This window comes from Phalacrocorax aristotelis, chromosome 1 (assembly GCF_949628215.1).
Source record: "Phalacrocorax aristotelis chromosome 1, bGulAri2.1, whole genome shotgun sequence".
NCBI lineage: Eukaryota > Metazoa > Chordata > Aves > Suliformes > Phalacrocoracidae > Phalacrocorax > Phalacrocorax aristotelis.
In genome coordinates, this window is record NC_134276.1 from 143,553,675 (window position 1) to 143,573,641 (window position 19,967).

At 40.3% G+C, this 19,967-nt stretch overlaps 1 protein-coding gene across 3 annotated transcripts in view; it reads left to right on the top strand.

The window, feature by feature from the left end:
* ITPR2 (inositol 1,4,5-trisphosphate receptor type 2) overlaps nucleotides 1–19,967 on the top strand; it is a 269,515-nt gene that overhangs the window by 174,499 nt on the left and 75,049 nt on the right. For all 3 annotated transcript variants that reach the window (XM_075113616.1, XM_075113625.1, XM_075113634.1), the window contains 3 exons: nucleotides 15,852–15,960; nucleotides 17,586–17,773; nucleotides 19,331–19,514. In XM_075113616.1, coding sequence (XP_074969717.1) covers nucleotides 15,852–15,960; nucleotides 17,586–17,773; nucleotides 19,331–19,514 — 481 coding nt within the window. The remainder of the gene's footprint in view (nucleotides 1–15,851; nucleotides 15,961–17,585; nucleotides 17,774–19,330; nucleotides 19,515–19,967) is intronic.

Genomic DNA, 19,967 nt, shown 5'->3' on the forward strand with positions numbered 1-19,967 from the left:
AGTATGTAGGTGGAAGCATCTGCATGACACTCAATCCTTAGCAGTCAAAAAGCCATTTCATAATCAAGTGGGCTCACAGTGAGACAGAAAGGCGCTTAATATGTATAGGAAACCAACTTATGTAACAAAGTCATTGCAAAGTTGTAATTAATCAAAGGAACTAAATGATGGTGACATTCTGGGCAGTGTTATTTAGGGCTAAATAAGGGATCTGGTGTTCGTAGGCTGTCATCAGAACTGAGAAGTCTGATGCTGTGGCTGTCTCTGCCATGCAAAGGCATTCTGTAGTGTCTTAGAGGATGAAGTATTTTGGACTTTGTTAGTACAAAAACAGAAAAGTCATCTGTGGGAGGCAGAAGGGCAAGTTTGGAGACTTACCTGGATGAGCGAGGGAGCATGGGCACCCAGGTCAACACCAGCAGAATGTCTTGCTGAGAAGGGAGCCTAGAGCTTCTCTGTAAGAAGCTGCCTTCTGGTCAAAAGCTAAAGTGGTTCTACCTGCCATTGTTTTCATGTAAACCAGTAGTATTTTGCTAAGCAAAGATGAAGACTGATACATGAAATGCAGATCTTTTTCATGTAGGATTTTAGTAATGTACACTCCTGTTATGGGAACTGTGCTTTTTGCCTGTTGAATGTAGGGTTCCAGCTGATATTTTGGGTCACTACAGTGCTCTGCTCTGGGTGTCTCCTCATCAGAGATTTCATAAAAACAATGTTTCTCTTGAATCTACGTTGCTTCGCACTGGTTTTTGGATCCAGTACAAATAGGCTTGGTACACTTCATGTTCTCTTTTAAACACATGCGGATTGCCAAAGAGGATCAGACCAGAGGATTACGAGTGCTGTCTCTCTGTGTGGCCATCACCAGATGCTTCAGAAGGTCTAAGAATCCCCACTGTAAGCAGAGTTGAAGTTTTCTATTCTTCCTGAAGTCTTGGGGTAATCCTTAACTGCAAGATCATAAATCTGTGGCCTGTAAAGCATGAGATTTTGTCTTCTTTCCCATAGTTGTTTTTTTAACATTTGCTATTGTAACTGGTTTCGCTTGTTGTCTATAGAAATGCCCAGATCCTCTGAGTCTTGCTGAATTCTTGGCCTAGGTGACTTCCCATGGTAATGAGTTCTGCTGTCTAACTACGTGTGGTTTATCAAGTATTTCTTTATCACTTATTCATCAATCATCTTTACTTTCCGTTGAAGGCCCCTTCTTGGGTGGGAGAGGAAACAGGAATTCCCAACCTCCCCATCTCCTCACCATTCGTATTTCTGTACTTCTGTCACATCTTTTCAGTTCTTTTCCAAGGCAAGCAATCTCAATATTTAATACCACTGTTTTTCCACACTTTTGTGTGCTCCCAGCACTTCTCTGAAACTTCTAGAAGATGGCAACCTGTAGTAAACACAGAACTCCAGATGACACTGTGCCATTGCTCTAATTTAGGGCACTAACTTCGTCTATGCTATATCCCACCCTACTCAACCTTTTAATGAGGTTTTCACAGAGATATGCTAACTAAATGCAGCAACAGAGGATTTTACTAATAATCAGAATAGCCTGAGCTGTGAATCATGTAGCCCCTAAGACTGTTGGTGGGTTTTGTTTTGTATTCATTCAAGGCACTGACTGGCTGGCATGCATATACAGTCTAATTTCCAGTTATTGGAACTGTAAAGTTCATCTTGATTTTCATAATGCCATTGAGCCCTAATGTTGGGATGTTGCATGGCATTTAGCAGAGACATGTCATTAGTGGGGATATCAGTATTCTTGAAACACAGTAGAAAATATTGCAGTCTGTTGTAGGACTTCCAGAGCAGGTTTTCTGCAGGCTCACCGTCAATCTATGCTGTACTTAACAGCTCTAAAGAAGCATATGACATTGTATTTCCATAGCTACGTGCTGTGCATGTAGGAACGTTGCAGTGATAATATATTTCTCCTTGGAAGCAATAGGAATTTAGGCATTATAATGGCAACAGCTTCATAATAAATGTATAGTAAAATATATTATGATGAAACAGCTACTGCACATGTGCAGCAATCTTATCTCTGACATAAATAAGTCAGCAATTTTAGGAAATATTAAATATAAAGGGGCAATTTAATATTATTGAACAGCTTGCATATTAAATTTTATATAAACATGCATCTGTCTTTTAGTAGTGGGAATGTAAAAAGCTGAGACAGCCTCCTGAAAATGTGTCTTCATCTCTCCCTTGTCTCCAACTTCGGACAGCTGATGCAATTTCCAGCAAATTTTGGTCATTTTTTCAAGGAATTCTAGAGTTGCTTGAATTTGGGGTGTTATTTCTGTTCAACCTAGAAGAGAACTTTTTCCTGATCTTGTGAAACTTAGCATTTAGAAATTGCTGTTGCTCCTAAAATAAGACAACAGCTAAGAAGCTATTGAGTTCTGGCATGACAGCTAATATACCTCTGAAAGTTATTAAAAACAAAATGTTGCTCTCTTAATAATGTTTCAGTTTCATTCAGCGACTTTGGCTAACAGAAACAGTTTATGAAACTTCTGCTGCAGTGTTACGCAAAGCCAGAATTATTTCCATGGCACTCTTTAAAGGACATTATTAGGTTTATTTGTTTGAACTGATGAAATCTTAGACTCCAACAGTAGAAAGCTAATATTGGCCTCTAATTTAAAAGGGAAGATTGAGAACTGCTTTGAAAACAGAGAAGTTTTTCTTGGTAAAAGATGCCTTCAAAAAATCAGAATGTTTGTATGCCATTTGGAAGAGAGACTGTTATAAAAACTTCAGATATGCCAAGGAAGACCAGTTCCAATATCAAGTCACTGCAGTTTTGTAATCAGTAGGTAAAAGCCAGGATATACCCTCACGGCCCATGGGTAGGTGCTTAGCCTGCTTACTTATTGATTACATTAATGGGAGTTGAGGTGGCGTGGCCTAACCTAGGCTCTAAACCAAGACCTGATTCCTTATTCCTGAGGAATAAACCTGCCAAACGCTTTTTTCCAGCCTCCCGAGGAATTCACCACTCAGATTATCCTAGAGCCCAACTCTTCCACGTGGCAGCACAGCCTTTGCCAGAACAGAAGCAGAGCTCATGTCTTCAATAACTTCATTTTAGTTGCAAGATTACCATTTCTTATACTTTGTCAAGGGGTCCTTTCCTTCTAGGATGGCCTTACCTTGTAATCCTGGGTCACCATTAATTCCTGGTTACCTGGGCTCCGTTACTGGCAGCAGATGTGCTGATTTGCTGTTTGAGGAAGAGGAGATGCAATGCTTTGCGACGATAGCCAAGTGTCAGCAGCTACGTCCTTGCTGAGAGTCAGTAGCAAGGATCTGAGCTCCTCTTAGCACGAAGTATCAAAAAATATGCTGGAAAAGGTTGCTTAATATTTACTTGATATTTACCACCTCTGGCAATCAAAGTCACAAGTCAGGCTCCTAAAAATGATGAAATTACTTGGTTTGGTTTCTCAATGATCAAAACCCAACAACATATTTTGGGTTTTGTTTTTCTTTTTGTTTTTCTGGCCTTCTGGCTCTGGCCACACAGATTTGACATTTCCAAGTACTGTTTCTGGGACCAGGAGCGCTAGAAATTATGTGGAGGGTGTGTGTAGTTTGAGGTTTTTTTTTGTTGTTTTGGGTTTTTTTTAATAGATTAACTGAATTTTCATACAAGCACATAACTCTAAGTGCTAAGCTTAAAGTTCCAGCTATCGTGAAAAGTATAATAAAAATAGGAGAGTTGGCATTAATGGAAAATTCTCACTTAAGTTTACTGGAAAATTATTCAAACTACTACTTTTTTTTAAAACCAGAGAACAGGAATTATAAATATTTTCAAATCATCCTTGTCAAAATGGATGGCTAATAAAGACCAAGTGCTGGATTTTTAGTGTTGTCTAACTTTGCTCTACTTTTCTCTTAGTCTGAATGCCTCCTGATTTCATCGGTATAGTGAAATCAGTGCAGCAGCTGTCTTTGCTCCAGGTGGGAATTGTTCTCCTCTGCCTAGAAATGGAGGAAGGTGTTTTGTTTTCTTTGCCATGCTATGCAGTATAGAGCAAAGCGAGAATCTGCCGGTCACTGCAAACAGCACTTAGGGCATCTCATGCTGTATCTTGATCCCATCCAGGCTATTCTTTTGAGCTGATATGTGCTCGTTTTCCAGCAAGGTGGATGCTAAGGCTGTGTTTCCATATACCATTGATAACACTGGCAATTTAAATATTGCTGCTGCCCTCAGCTGCCACAAGGTTGGCTTCCTTTAGCTGTTCCCATTTTACTGCATGGATAGGAGCTGTTTAAATATGTTTTGACCAGCTGTTTTCCTTTGCAGTAGCTGCAGTCTGTGCCAGACTGTAGGAGTGCAAACTCACTTGGCCCAGTTCTGTATGTTGGCCTTTCAAGAATTTAAAGTAAATTCAGGTCTTTTAAGCTGTTTAAGGCCTGATTTTGTACAGCCTTTAAGCACCTAAAAATGCAAGTATACTTGGAAATAGACATACACACACACCCCCTCACTCTTAGTTTTCTCCTTAATGCCTGAAGTTCAAGAAATCAGCAATAATTTGGTATCTGTTTTCATCTGAGAACGCAATGGGTGTTCCTCCAAAGCATGAGGTGTGTTGGCTGTTTTGTCAGGCTAGTTCTCAGGGCACTATAGGTGGGGTTGCTGATCGCTGTCAAAAGCACATCTGTAAATCACAGGAGGACAGAAAATGGCAGTTACATATACTGAATGTTGTGGAGTTCAGGCAGGAATGAGTGGCGTTAGAGGAAAAATGGTTGGTTTTAATGAGGTCTCAGGATTGTTCTGAGATAAGGCACATGTCCCATGATTATTTTGCAAGGTAGTAAATGCTGAGAATTAGTTCCTTTTAATACCACTATTTTTTTTTTTAATAATATAAACATACAGAGCAGTTCTAGCTGAGTAATTAACATCAACTGGGAATATTTGTATATATTGCAGAAAGTGGCACAGGTTACAGTTTAATGACATTTCCACAGTAAAATCCCAAACCATGAAGTACTCATTTGGATACAACCCAGAACTCATGTCAAATCCATTGAAAAATTTCCAGAGGCCTGCTAACTCAGATTGCAAAATAATCCTGATAACCTGGTTTAGAAAATATATAGGTTCCTTCAAATGTAAGTGGTGACGAGTACCTGGAATGCCTTAGAACAAATTCTGAATTTCTGAAGTGTCTTTATCAATCTTTACTAGTAGGCAAGGATGAAGCTGAGAAATCAGTGGAGCTGGTGCTGGGTAAAAATGAGCAGGTGAAAAGTGAAATACAGAAGTGCCTCTTGAGTCTCTTTGAAAATCCTGAGCCTACAAGTGAAGATTCTAGCATATCTAATTCAAAATAGGAGAGTCAGTACGTCTGCAGCGCATCCCTTATCTAGTAGATCGGGTATCTGTAATGCTTTGGCTTTGAAATTCAACATAGTAGCAACACAGTGAAACAGAATAATGTAATGAAAATACTATTTGGCCACTTTTATTATTTTTTTTCCTAGCTACCTGTTTCAATTAAAACGTCAAAGCACAGTAGTGCTCATAAGTATGCATCTGGAAATTAAGTGTCTGTTTTGGTAAATATTCACATTAGGACACTTAGGGGTAAATTTTTCTTGCAGAGCATGGGGAGTTCCACACAGAAATCCTGTTAACAAATAATAGGATTTGTGTGCATAACTCACTGTGCATCACTTTGAAAGTTTACCCCCTGTAGCATAAGAGTTAGATAATTTTAGTCTTTGAAAAGTATGCTTTTCAGAGCTGGTCTTTTTCTACAGTATGTTATTGATGGCGCAGTCATAAATGCTTCTAAATAATCACGATCAAATCTTACATTGTTTTCTTTCAGTGGTGGAGAACTTGGGTTATTGTGCATCTCAATGCTTTGTCTTGTACTGCAGAAAGTTGCAAAGGAAAAATTACATAGGTGCAAACATGATCTGTTTTGTAAGTGCACGATTTATGACTACAGATGGAAACCATGTAACCAAATGAGCAACAGGACAAGTGACAGATTAACAATAATATTTGCCCACAACAAAGACCTGTTCTGTATATAAAAATGTTGTGACTGTATGTAGAGGTCTTCTATTTGGACAAAAAAATGGGCATATGACAGCTAGAGTTATTTTTATAGGTCAACAGTAAAATTTTATAATATACAAAATCAAAGTGTATTTTAAAAATGTTTTCTTCTCAGTCTAAGTCTGAATGCCCCAATGCTGAGGTTTTCACTAATCCAAACTGTTTTTTCTCTCCTGCTGTATTCATAGTGGAGACACTTTTCAGAGATACTGCCAAAAAAAAAAAATCTTTCTTTTAATATGACACTTTACTGAGTTTCTTCATGGTGCAAAATTGGCCAGTTACCAGGCAAAAACTGGTTTTCTTGCAATGTCTCCAGTATTCTTTTTGCTATCCATATTGAAAATAGGCTGGCAATAGCATTTGTTTTGCAATATTTTGGCACTTAAGTTTCCAGCTTTCTATGGAACCTGGAACTGCAAAGGAAAGAAGAATTAAGAGACTACTAAAAAAATTGTTTAAAAAAAACCACTGTAGTTTGGTTTTAGAGAAGGGTCGTGCTTGTGATTCTTTATCTTATCTGAACCTGTTAATGAATCTCTGCACCAGTTACAACCTCAGGTTTATCAGTTAGCATTTCTGATGTAGGCAATTTGTATTAAGACAAGTGGGATTAATACCAGATTTGTGTAGGATCGAACAATGGCACATTTAAAATGTGGGGCGTCTCTGCCTAATGAGGGACAGCTGAGGGGTGTGGGTGGCCAGTTCTGCTCTCCTAGGAGAACTGTGTCATGAAGTCTGGTGCATACTTTTTTTTCTTTTCTTTAGAGTTGTACAAAAACTTTTGCCAGGCAAAGTGCATGTCTGCTCCTTCTCCTACTGAAGTTGCTGGCAAATCTCCTGTTGATTTTAGTGGAAGCAGAGCTGGACAGCAGCTGGACCCAACCTCATATTTAAACGTGCTTTTTCCCTGGGGTGAACTAACACCCCAGTGTGCAAATAATTCTGCTGTTGGGTGTAGTATTTTACTGGTGAAAATACATCCGTTTCAACTATCGGTTGGCTATGAAAACATCTTGTTGCAAAAAGATCAAAACCAGGGAAAAGCTTACTCTGTGTAAAAACAAATGAACACCCCCCCCAGAATAAACAACCTCCCCCAACTTGCAAACCCCCTGGAAGTTGCTGGCATCATGAACACAGAAATTTTCCAATTTATGGCTATAGTAGGGGTCAAGTCTCTGGGCCTTTCTTCCAAGCTCCCAGTTGTGCAACACCGTGTGTGTGGTAGCTATGTGCCTCAGCTGATCCATTTTGGAGATGAGAAGGTGTCTGTGCCATCTTACATTTCAAGAGCAAGTTGAATTGTAATTTCAAGGGTTATAAAACTTCCGTGCCTGGTATCTTCACAGAAGCCACTTGAACAAAACTCACCCTTCCCCTACCATGTTTCATTTCATTTATAAATGATGAGAAGAAACATGTAAAAGTAGGTGTTTTTTAAACAGCCTTATTAGAAAGCCAGGCTTCTAACCTCATCTGTATTTACTACAGGAAGAGGTGACATGATGTCTTCATAGATGATGTGAGATGACATATGTTTTTCACCTAGCCTGTTCTAGTACAGACCATGAGATCTTCAAATAGTTTCTGTCTGAGAAGCCACCTTGTCGTGATTTAGTAACTGCCAGCAATAGAGTCTATCTCACCTCTTCTTAAGCTTTTCCAATAGCTAAATGTCATTACTGTTACATATATAAAAAAATCATAACCTGCAAACTGAATAACCCAATTGCCTCTACCTCTTTTCTAGCTGAATTTCTGTCTTCAGGTTCTCACTAGTGTGTCTTACACCTTTATCTTGTAGACTGAAGTCATCCATTAGCAGATTTCTCATGTAGATAGTCACAAACAGAGTTCATGTAGTTCATGTTTAGACTGATAAGTGCAGTAGATTGAAAGCCTTGAATTTCTGATGAGAAGGCATGTTTTATTCTCTAATCAGTCTTGTGGAGCTTCTCCAAACCTAATCCAATTTGTCAGCCTCCTTCCTGAATTCGGGACACCAGCTTGCAATGCAGTATTCCTACAGTGACATGCCCCTGCATATGGAGAAGTAAGATAGTCTCATGAATCCTACATAATAGCTCTTGTTATCCTTTTCAGAGTCATGTGATTTTGGGGAGTTGTCACTTCGCTGATTTTTCTCCAAGACCATCCATTTTTCCCTAGAGTCATGGCCTCCTAGAACAGTCTCCTCCATTTTATGGTGTACGGCATTTTATTGTTACTACTTCTATAACTAGACATACAGAGGTTTGGACATAATGAGGCTCGTATTGTTTGCTTCTAGTCAGTTTAATAAATTATGCTTAAATTGTTATCAGTGACTTACCTCATCCCCGTTTCTTCTTGTGTCCTTTCTAAATGCTATTAATAATTATTTTCTGTATTCTTCCAATTCATTGAAAAAAAAAATCAGGCAGATAATAAATATTTCATGAGGTTGCCCATACTCTTGTTTATGATTTCTTGCTTTAAACTGCGTGTTGAATTCTGTCAGTCACTTAGCTGTCAAGGCATTTGATAACTAGCCTTATGGGGTTATTAATAAAAAAATTTGCATTACAGGATTTTGTCACACCACCATCACACTCTAGTTTATCCAACTAGAGTGCTTTTTTCATTATTAGCAAAACCAGAAGATAATCTTAAGAACTTTGAGAAGGTCTATTTTTCTTAAATCCATATTGAGGCAATTATTACCACATGATTCCAGTATTATAACTGCCATTGGTTCACAGCAGCTTCCTTTAATTTTGTATTAATAGAGCTCAAAATTAACTATTGCTTTGATATTCACAGAACTGATATCGAACTTACTGTAGTGGGTTTGATATAAACAAAAAGTGTACTCCCTTGTACTTTTTTAAGAGTGTCATTGCATGTTAGATTTCTCCTGGTTCTCTGGGATCTTGTTTCTATTCCAAATTTTCTGAAAACATATATTAGTAAACCAGAGATCCCAGCCAGCTCCTCTTTTATACTTCACTGCAAGTTATTCAAATCTGAAGATTTAACATGCCTAAATTCTGTGCATCCTCGTGGACTAATACTGGAATATAATTACAACATCATCCACTGTAGTATAGAAATATTTGTTGGACGTGGCTGCCTATTCTGTGTTATGACGGATAATCTGCACAGTTCTGCTTCATTATTTTAATGTAGAGTGAAAACCAGAGGAGATCACCAGATCATCTAGTTCAGCCTTCTGAACGCCATAAATATAATTCCAATACCTTAAGAAATGTGCAAAGTTATATAAGGGAGGACAAATAATTTTTGGCAGTGTTATACACTGAGTAGTATTATACAGTGGGCTCTTGCTGATGCAGGTATCCACGATAAGCCTTACGTACCTTTCTCAGTCATTGCTTCCCCACGGAGAACACCCCATCCTTATGTGGAACTAGCCTTTTGCAGGCTCAGAGAAGAAAAATGAATAAACCATTGTATTAAGGCATTTAAGACAAGTTTAAAGACTGACTAGTATAATGAAATACGGACTGAGAAAACATAATTTGTTTGTGTCTACGTGTTCCTATTGGAATAATTTTTCCCTATTGGAAACTTTTATCTGTCGATCCCTAGGTATTTAAAACTGCAACAACAATAGCCAGTTGTTTCTTTTTTGTGTCCTCAGTCTTTATCCTAGCTTTTGTTAGAGACAATACAGTGGTATTCATGGGTAACAATAAGACTGTTATGTTTCACTGTGTTTTTTTTTCAAAGCTATACAATGTTCTAGCCATTATAGAATGATTGCAGTCAGCTGAGTGATGTTTACATGCCACTTCCATACCCTAATAAGAGGTATAAGGGAAAATGTATTGTAGCCAGCAGGGGAGAGATTCCGCTTGGAAGGTGGGGACTTCTGCCACGTGTAGAAACCTAGTTAGGGAGGATAGCACTGTGCTGCCTAGTGTGCTTTTATTTTTGGCCTCTGCTTCAGTAACGTGAGTGTCAGTAATAGTTGCTGGAAACTGCTTATTCATGCTACTGCAGTGATCATTTGCTTTTGGGCAATATTAATTTTGTGGCTGTACTAAGTTAGGAAACCGTTTACAAGGACATCAATGGCATGGCTGTCTCACTTGCTTTGGCAGCAGTTTGTCTTGTCTGTCCACATGATGGGGCTGTACTTGACTATGTTTTCTGGCATTCCCATAAAAGCATACCCAGACACCTACGTCAGCAGGATTGGCACTTCTTCTGGGAGCCGGGTCTTTCCAGTGTTTTCTAGCATGGTGCCTCACAGTTTTTTGGTAATGGGATGGACTACACGGCACCAGGCTTGCTGGTGTCAGATGGGATTCACCTTTCCCAAAGGGGGAAGCGGGTCTATGCTCATGAGCTAGCAGGGCTCATTGACAGAGCTTTAAACTAGACTCTAAGAGGGAGAGGGATAATATCAGGCTTGCCCATGACAAGCTATGGGATGAAACGCCAAGGTTAGAGGGACAGGGTGCTAGTGAGGGCCCTCAGCCTGTTCCTCTGAGATGCGCTGGCTACGCTGCAGCACACGAAGTCTTATGGAGATGAGCCAGGGGCTCCTGAGGTAGTAGGAGCCAAGAGGGAAACATTGGTGAAACACCTCAAAGGAATTAAGGGGTGTTCCTCTAAAAAGGTGACACAACTGACAGCCCAGCTGAAGTGCCTCTACACCAGTGCATGCAGCATGGACAACAAACAGAAGGATTTGGAAGCCACCATACTGCTAGAAAGCTTAAGACCTAGTTGCCATTACTGAAACTCGGTGGACAAATCCTATGACTGGAGTGCAGCTGTTGATGGCTACAGGCTGTTCAGAAGGGACAGGCGAGGAAGGAGAGGTGGAGATGTTGCCCTCTGCATCAAGAAATGGATAAAGTGTGAAGAACTGTCTCTGAAGAATAGCCACAAGCAGGTTGAAAGCTTATGGTTAAGAATCAGAGACTGAGGCAACAAAGGCAACCTTGTGATTGGTATCTACTACAGGCTGTCTGATCAAGGGGGGTCTATTTACAAAGCCTTACTCCAGCTACAGGAAGCCTTGTACTCACAGGCTCTCGTTCTGCTGGGGGACTTCAGCCACCCTGACAGCTGCTGGAAAAGTAGCACAGCAAGCTGTAAGCAATCCAGGAGACTCCTGGAGTACATTGAGGATAACTTCTTCAGCCAGGTGATAGACAGCCCTACCAGAGGGGATGCGATACTGGACCTCATGGTCACCAACACAAGTGAGCTAATCGGTGACTTCAAGACTGGAGGCAGCCTGGGCTGCAGTGATCATTCACTGGTGGAGTTTGCAGTCCTCAGGGATACGGGTCAGGTGAAGAGCGAAGTTAGGACCGTGAATTTTAAGAAAGCAAACTTCCAGCTCTTCAAGGAATTAGTCAATAGGACCCCCTGGGAAACAGCCCTCAGGATCAAGGGAGCAGAACAGAGCTGGCAGATTTTTAAGGACACTTTCCGCAGACTACAAGAGCTTTTGATCCCCAGGTGTAAGAAATCAGGAAAGGAAGGCAAGATACTGGCATGGCTGAATTGAGACCTGCTGGTCAAAGTAAAGGGGAAGAAGGAAGTGCACAGGCAGTGAAAGCAGGGACAGGTGTCCTGGGAAGAGTGTAGGGACATTGCCCAGTTGTGTAGGGATGGGGTCAGGAAGGCCAAGGTACAGCTGGAGCTAAACTTGGCAAGGGGCGCAAATAATAATAAGAAGGGCTTGTACAGGTATGTCAGCCAGAAAAGGAAGGTCAAAGAAAGCTCTACTCTGCATTGTTGCGGCCTCACCTTGAGTGCTGTGTGCAGTTTTGGGCGCCACAGTACATTAAGGATATAAAGCTGCTAGAGGGTGTCCGGAGGAGGGCCATGAAGTTGATGAAGAGTTTAGAAGGGAAGTTTTATGAGGAGTGGCTAAAGTCACTTGGTTTGTTCAGCCTGGAGAAGGGGAGACAGGGGAGTCCTCACAGCGGCCTGCAGCTTCCTCACAAGGGGAGGAGGAGGGGCAGGTGTTGATCTCTTCTCTCTGGTGACCAATGATAGGACCCAAGGGAATGGCAGGAAGATGTGCCAGGGGAGGTTTAGGTTGGATATTAGGAAAAGGTTCTTCACCCAGAGGGTGGTGGAGCACTGGAACAGGCTCCCCAGGGAAGAAGTGACGGCACCAAGCCTGACACTATTCAAGAAGCACTCAGACAGCACCCTCAGAGATATGGTGTGAATTTTGGAGTTGTCCTGTGCATGGACAGGAGTTGGACTTTATGATCCTTGTGGGTCCCTGCCAACTCAAGACATTCTATGATTCTGTAATACCCCACCTCATGAACAAGACTGGCAAACTGGTAACAACAGATGAGGAGAAGGCTGAGGTACTCAACAAATTTTTTTCCTCAGTCTTCACTAGCAATCTCCCCACACCTCTCGAGTTGATGGACTGCAAGACAGACTGGGGGAGCAAAGTCCTTCCCACTGTAAGAGAAGATCACGTTTGTGACCACCTGTCAGTCTCACCTCTGTGCCTGGGAAGATCATGGAACAGATCCTCCTAGAAGCTATGCTAAGGCACATGGAGGACAGGAAGGTGATTTGGGACAGCCAGCATGGCTTCACCAAGGGCAAGTCCTGCCTGACCAACCTAGTGGCCTTCTGTAATGGAGTGACTACATCAGTGGGCAAGGAAAGAGCTATGAATGTCATCTATCTGGACTTCTGTAAGGCCTTTGACACTGCCCCACAACATCCTTCTCTCTAAATTGGATAAGTACAGATTTGATGGGTGGACTGTTTGGTGGATAAGGATTTGGTTGGACGGTCACATCCAGAGGGTAATGGTCAATGGCAGATGACACCAAGCTGAGTGGTGCAGTTGACACACCTGAGGGACAGGATGCCATCCAGAGGGACCTGGACAAGGGTGAGAAGTGGGCCCATTTGAACCTCATGAGGTTTAACAAGGTGCAAGGTCTTGCACCGGGGTTGGGGCAACCCCTGGTATCAATACAGGCTGGAGCATGAAGGGATTTGAGAGCAGCCCTGCAGAGAAGGACTTGGGGGTATGTACTGGTGGATGAAAAGCTGGACATGAGCCGGCAGTGTACACTTGCAGCCCAGAAAGCCAACTGTATACTGGGCTGCATCAAAAGCAGCATGGCCAGCAGGTCAAGGCAGGTGATTCTGCCCCTCTACTCCACTCTGGTGAGACCCCGCCTGGAGTACTGCATCCAGCTCTGGAGCCCTCAGCACAAGAAGGACATGGAGCTGTTGAAGCAGGTCCAGAGAAGGACCACAAAAATGATGAGGGGGTGGAGCACCCCTCCTATGAAGAAAGGCTGAGAGAGTTGGGGTTGTTCAGCCTGGAGAAGAAAAGGCTCCAAGGAGACCTTATTGCAGCCTTCCAGTACTAAAAGGGAGCTTAGTTTGGATATGGGTGGAGCAGGATTCCCCATTCCATAGCCAGCTGGAGAAGCATCTTCATATCACTGCTCCTCCTGGTGTCTTTGAAGGTAACAAGGCAGCAAGAAGATCTGAGATCTGCCAACAGTTAACTTGCATCTAGGCAATAAGATCCAAGTGCTAAATCATTTAGTTTATTAGTCAAATGCTATTTCATGGTCTTACACGTTCTTCCTGATAAAATAAAGGCTGTTTTGATTGAACAATAAAGCTTGTGACCACAGGTATTATTCTTAACTATATATAGATGGCTTCTGGTGTTTCTTCCCATGTCTGCACTGTGACTGTATAATTTACTATCGTGCTCTGTTAGTCATCAACAGACTGCATAGATTGCTGGTTGAGGATATTGCCCCAAGCTGAGTGGTTAATTGAGTGGTATGGCAAATGCCAGCCTTTCTGAGTAAAAGATCTTGTCTCAATGCAGTACCCGTTCTGCATTGGGTCCTAGTCTGGAGTTAGGAAGGGTTTCTGCTCTAGGATCCTATTTGTGTGATACGATTTTATGATTCTGTGATATATATGCCTGAGAAGGTTTGAAAAGGGACTTTATCTTGGTTCTTAGTCCATGTTTCTCAGTTCTGGTGGGAACTTTTTCCTCTTTAATAATACGTCTGGCTTCTTCAGGAGATGTGGAAACTGAGGTTCACTTTCCTTTTAAGACACTGGTGTTTGGTCACTGCTAGAGACAGGATGTTGAGCAGGAGGAGCTGGTGCTCTTAGCTGTCTCAAAATCTCTTATGACCTTTGTTAGTGTACCTTGTCCATGCATGCAGGGTTAAACCCCATCACTGGCTGGGGAGGAATCCGTCTCTCTGTGAGGTCCTCAGAGACTTCCGGTTCTTTGTCTTCCTCTGTAGCATAGGGCATGCTAGCTTAAGCTCACCCGGAGAATCCACCTAATAAATTCTCTGGCACTGCGGATGTGTAGGTGATGATTTTTATTTTTCTCGCTGCTTTTGTATTTATGGCTTTTGATATTTTCCTATAGGCCTTGCACTTTTCTTGGCTGTTTGAAGGAACTCTGTTTTAGACTATTATCAAATGAAAGCATCAAAATATGAGAACTAGGAAAGAATGGCTGTTTTGTGTTGTTGGATTAGACATACAGAATGCTGCATTCTGGTACTTGTTTGAGGTGGACAAGCCCATTGTCCTTGAGGTCTGTGAAGCAGTGAAGCCCCACCGTGGCATGTGGTTGCTCTTGGAAATATTGCTAAGTTAACAGAGAAGTGGGAGTGTGAGTAGTGCTTCTTGACGTGTTTCTGGGACTTACTTCCTCACTCCTTGCTGTCTGTGGTGGCCACAGAGATGTTCCTATTGAAAGGTGACTGCTGTGCTAATGTGCAGGCACTGGTGAGCTGGTCAGTACTGAGACTGGCTCTTGTGCGTGTATTTTTAAGAACTGTTTTTCATTAAAATGAGTAGGTGAGTAAAAGTAAGGAAGAAGTTGTCCCATTTTACTGTCAAGCTGTTGAAATGAACAATTTTTCCTCTTCTGTGGGTAATCATCAGAGACCTTGCCGTACTTTTTTCTTTATAAAAACTTAGGTTACACATACACCTACAGTTGTTGTGTCACCTACTGCCTCTGTAAAGCTGAGTGTTGACTGCAGGTGTTCCCAGGAGACTGAAGGCAAAATAAAAACACCAAGTAATTGGTACCCCGACTCTTAATTCAATGTGTTTTGTGTGGCAGAACACATGCAAAATGAAAGGGAAGGTATTCAGAGAGCTGCATGCAAATTTTGACTGGTTGTGGTTTTGGAAGTAAAGGAACAAGGAGATACAGAGAAGCTTTTTAAGCAATTCTATCAAATGTCATATCTCTGTTTTAATATTTCATGTGATGTGGTGTCTTCAAGATGATCAGCTGGATTATCTGAGATCAGAGAAAAGGGAGTGATACTACTCAGCTGCAGAAAATAGGAAGAAAGTACTGCCATGGCAGGGTAGGGCACAGACACACTGACTGCACAGCATTGGCTCTTTGTAGAATTTGTTTCAATATACACATCTTACAGATAGCCAGGTAAAATTATTGAGGTGGAGGTATGTGATTCATAATCAATAATTTTAAAAGAAACTTCAAAGAAAGTTTGTACGACAATACTTTAGAATTCTTCCCATGAGATTTTTTAGATAAGATTATTAGATGTTTGTTTTCTGGATAGCTTTACTATTTGTATGCTTACTAATTATAACAGAAAGACCTAATAAATTATGTATCTGTGTTAAACCGCTCGCTTTTCAAACAAAGGAAATTGGCCACAACTCTTCTATTTTTATCTTTCTCTTAAAGGGCAACACTTTAAGGAAAATACTCCTGTATCGCTACTTTAAAGGAGAATATGGAAGTGGTATGAATGGGCCTCTGTCTGCCAGCTACAGCAAAACTGCACAAGTGGGAGGTAAATCAACACAGATAATTTAAAGAGAACAAAATTAGCAGAACCATTTTTTCTAATAGGCACATTGGAAGTACTCCAGGGATTCAGTTGGTAAATAAATCAAACACGTTCTGTAACCAGTCAGAAGAAAGGTAGTATCAGACGTCCCCTATTTTAAGTTGCACAAACTTGTCTCAGATGGCTAGTGTGCATTTGGTGGTACTGAAGTAGAGACTTTCTCCATGCCCCCAATCAATAATTCAGTTCCAATTGTTACCACCATTTTAATTTGCCACATTCGGAAATCCAGAAAAGCACAAAACATTTGAACAAAGATGTTGCTGTTTCTGGAAACTAAAAAAAAATTTTTTAATTCCAGATCCTTCACTGATACATGAAAAAAAAAAGATATAAGGAAGAGCTTCTCACAAAGATACTGGCTAGGCAATGGAACAGATTTCCCTGAGAGGCTGTAGAATGTGTCAGTTCTTGTTATAACTTTACCAGACAAGACTCTGATGAACCTGCTCTAACTACCCGTGAGCAGGAATTTTGAGTGGATGATCTCTGTAGGTCCCTTATAACCTAATATTTTGTATGAATCTTTTACAGAAGCCACGGGAAGTTACTGTAGGGTGGTTTCTAATAAAACCCAAAGTAGCGTATGTCGTAGGAGATGAGGCAAAAGCTAGGTATAGAGCCAGGTCAAAATACTTGCTATTGCATTTTCAGCATATATTAAAGGTATGCCCAGATTTGTGGGTATTTCCAAATGTTACCCAGCTGATCCTCCTTGACTACTTCAGTGTAGACACTGGAAATGTTTACAGTCTTAATATCCCATACACCAAACTTTGCTCCCTAACAAATCGGAGAGTAAAGATTTACTGGTTTTTTAGTTCTCTCTCGAAAAAGTGTGTAGATGACTTCATCACAAACAAAATCTGAACCCTTTTAATCAGTTTAATCAAAGCAGTACTGACTGATTAAAGCAGTACTATATTTTTCCTAATGAAGTAAACGCAGTTAAATCTATATAAAAGTTAGTATAGCAGGAAAGATGATAATCTGTGATAATAAAAGATGGTTGATTTAATGAGCTAATACAATTTAACAGAGCTCCTTAAAACCACACCTCTAATTTGGATTAACTCAAGTCTCTCTTCTTAAATAACATCATTGTGATGTTAATGGTCTAGAAGTTATATTGGCAAAAGCATTTAGCTAGAAGGTCATACCCATAACCAGAGAGGATTTATCAGTACACAGTTTTTGTATAGATTAGGCCTGAGATTGAAAAGCAGACTCAAAAGTCCCAGAGCACTGACCATACACACAGTTCAGCATGTGGAATTAAAAAAGGGGTTTGGTGGACAAATCAGTGTCATTTCCAAGTTCTTTATTGTCTGAATATCACGACAGAACAATGGTTCAGGGTTTTGTTTTATTTCTTATTCTTAGAGCCCAACATTGTAGTTTCACACAAAAATCCTGTCTTTATCAAGGGGAATTTTGCCTAAAACAGAATTTCAAAATTAAACTTATTACATTGCTACTGTGTGCATAAGACAAATTATTATTACTAATAGATTAATTTTTGTATACATATGTTAAACATGAATGGTCTGTATTTGTCTAATTTGCAGGTGGATTTTCAGGACAAGACTCAGATAAATCTGGGGTAACCATGTTTGATATTCAGTGCCTTCTGGATAAAGAAGGTGCATCAGAACTTATCATAGATGTTATAGTAAACACCAAAAATGACAGAATTTTCTCAGAAGGCATTTTGCTTGGTATTGCATTGCTTGAAGGTGGAAATACGCAAACACAGGTACTTAATTTACTTATTCACGTATTGATTTTCAAATATATGTAGTTTTCCACCTAAATGCATGTAGTTTTTCACCTATACAAGAGAAAAAAACGTCTTTACTGTGAGGGTGACAGAGCACTGGAACAGGCTGCCCAGGGAGGTTGTGGACCCTCCTTCCCAGGACACATTCAAAACCCGCCTGGATGCGGTGATGTGCCCCTTGATCTAGGTGACCCTGCTCAAGCAGGGGGGTTGGACAAGATGATCTCCAGAGGTCCCTTCCAACCCCTACCATTCTGTGAATCTATGTAGTCTGGAGATAAATAAAAAGAACGTTTTTGCTGTGAGTTGTGTTCTGTGGAAAGTTTATTGCTATAATACAAATATGCCCTGCTATTATGCAGTATCTCATAGTGTAGACTCTTCAACAGAAAAAAAAAACATTTTTCAGCTGTCCCTTTCTGTGTAGCACAGTGCTTCTTTTAACCTGGTTTTTGCCATATGACTATTATCTCCAGTTATTTCATATCTCTCTTTGTAAAATTAAAAAATACAATAATTTTAAGTTCATAATACCAATAAAATTGTTATTTTCTGGAAACATTTAGGGACATTTATGAAAATTTCCAAAGACAGAAAAACTGGCCATTTGAGAAAACCAGTATCCCAGTACATAGAAAATAACTGCTTTAAACTACAGATTCTAGTTCTTGTGAGTGATAGCCCGCTAACCCAACTTTAGCCAAATAAGGTGATTCTTTATTCTTACTCTATGGTCAGTAGAGTTATCATAAGAGAGGAGAGATGGTATGAATCACTCCCTGCATTTCCCCATATCTCATCATTGCCTGTGAAGGGAGCCTATATAACCAACTTATACCTCATTGCAAGAGTATAAAAGTTAAATGAGAGGAATCCCATCCTGTATCTTTATTCTATAAAAAAGATAATACAATCTGTGACCCTTAGAGAGCGTCCAGAAAATGTTAAAGAAGTGAGATTTTGTCGCAGCTTTCTAAAATGAATTGTTAGGGGCTGTAAAAGGCTTTTATTTTAAGATAGAGTTTGTAAACTGTTGAGAATGGTACGCAGCCTGCTTGACAGTAATACTAAGGGACTGGACTTAATAACCTAAAATATTAATTCCAATTCTGTGTGAAGCACAAAAAATGTATATAATCTAAGCTATAATATTACATGTTAGATGTTACATGCTTCCTCCTGTTGTTACATAATAACAATTACTTTTCACTATTATTTGTAGATGGAATATTATAACTCTAGAATGCCTGGAGAAATGGAGAGTGTCACAAAGTAATTTAACTTCCAGTGTAATATTGTGACATTTTAAAGATTGCAAATAGCAGTGTTCACCATTTTATCCAAATTTAAAAATGTTGCTGTCAATCTTTGTTACCAGCCTTGTATATCACTTTGTGAAAGAACTGGTCAGGCAGTGGCCAACATTTGTTCTGTGTAAGTGAAGTAATTATTCATCATTGGTTTCACAAAAAACAGTGTATTGTTTTATTTCTTCCTTAGAAGATTGATAACTGAAGAATGTATTTTTTGCAGTATTCGACTTACCAGCAACTTAAGGAGCAAAAAAAGTCAGAAAAATTCTTTAAAGTCCTGTATGACCGCATGAAAGCTGCTCAGCAGGAGATTCGATCGACAGTGACAGTGAACACTATTGATTTGGGGAGCAAAAAGAAAGATGATGATAGTGACCTAACTGTATCTGTTCCCAAAAAGAGAGGTAAGGAGGCACCCATGTAAAAGAGGGGAGAAGTGCGTATTATTCAAGCCGCATGTACTGCATCATTGATACTATGCTGCATTGATCAGTAAGCTTTAATATTAATCATCACTAATTCGCACCTTTTGCCTGTTTTTCTCTAAATTACAGGCCATCTCTTAAGCTGGTTGCAAGGAATTAGCTTTGAAATCAGTGAAGCTATGCCAGTTTACACCAGTAGAAGATATAGAACCATATTTTTAGAGAAGCAGTAGAGGCTGCTGCTAATGGGGCTATTTCACAAGAGCAAGCACAGGAACTGATTTCCCACCCTGTGGTCCTTCCATTGTTCTCATCATTTATTGTATATGGGAGAGAAATAGTAGGGCTTTTTGTTTTAATGTTCTGTTTCACTCTGGTTTGTGGTTTATTTGGAACATGCTATCCCTGCATGAATGTTGCTTTGATATTCTT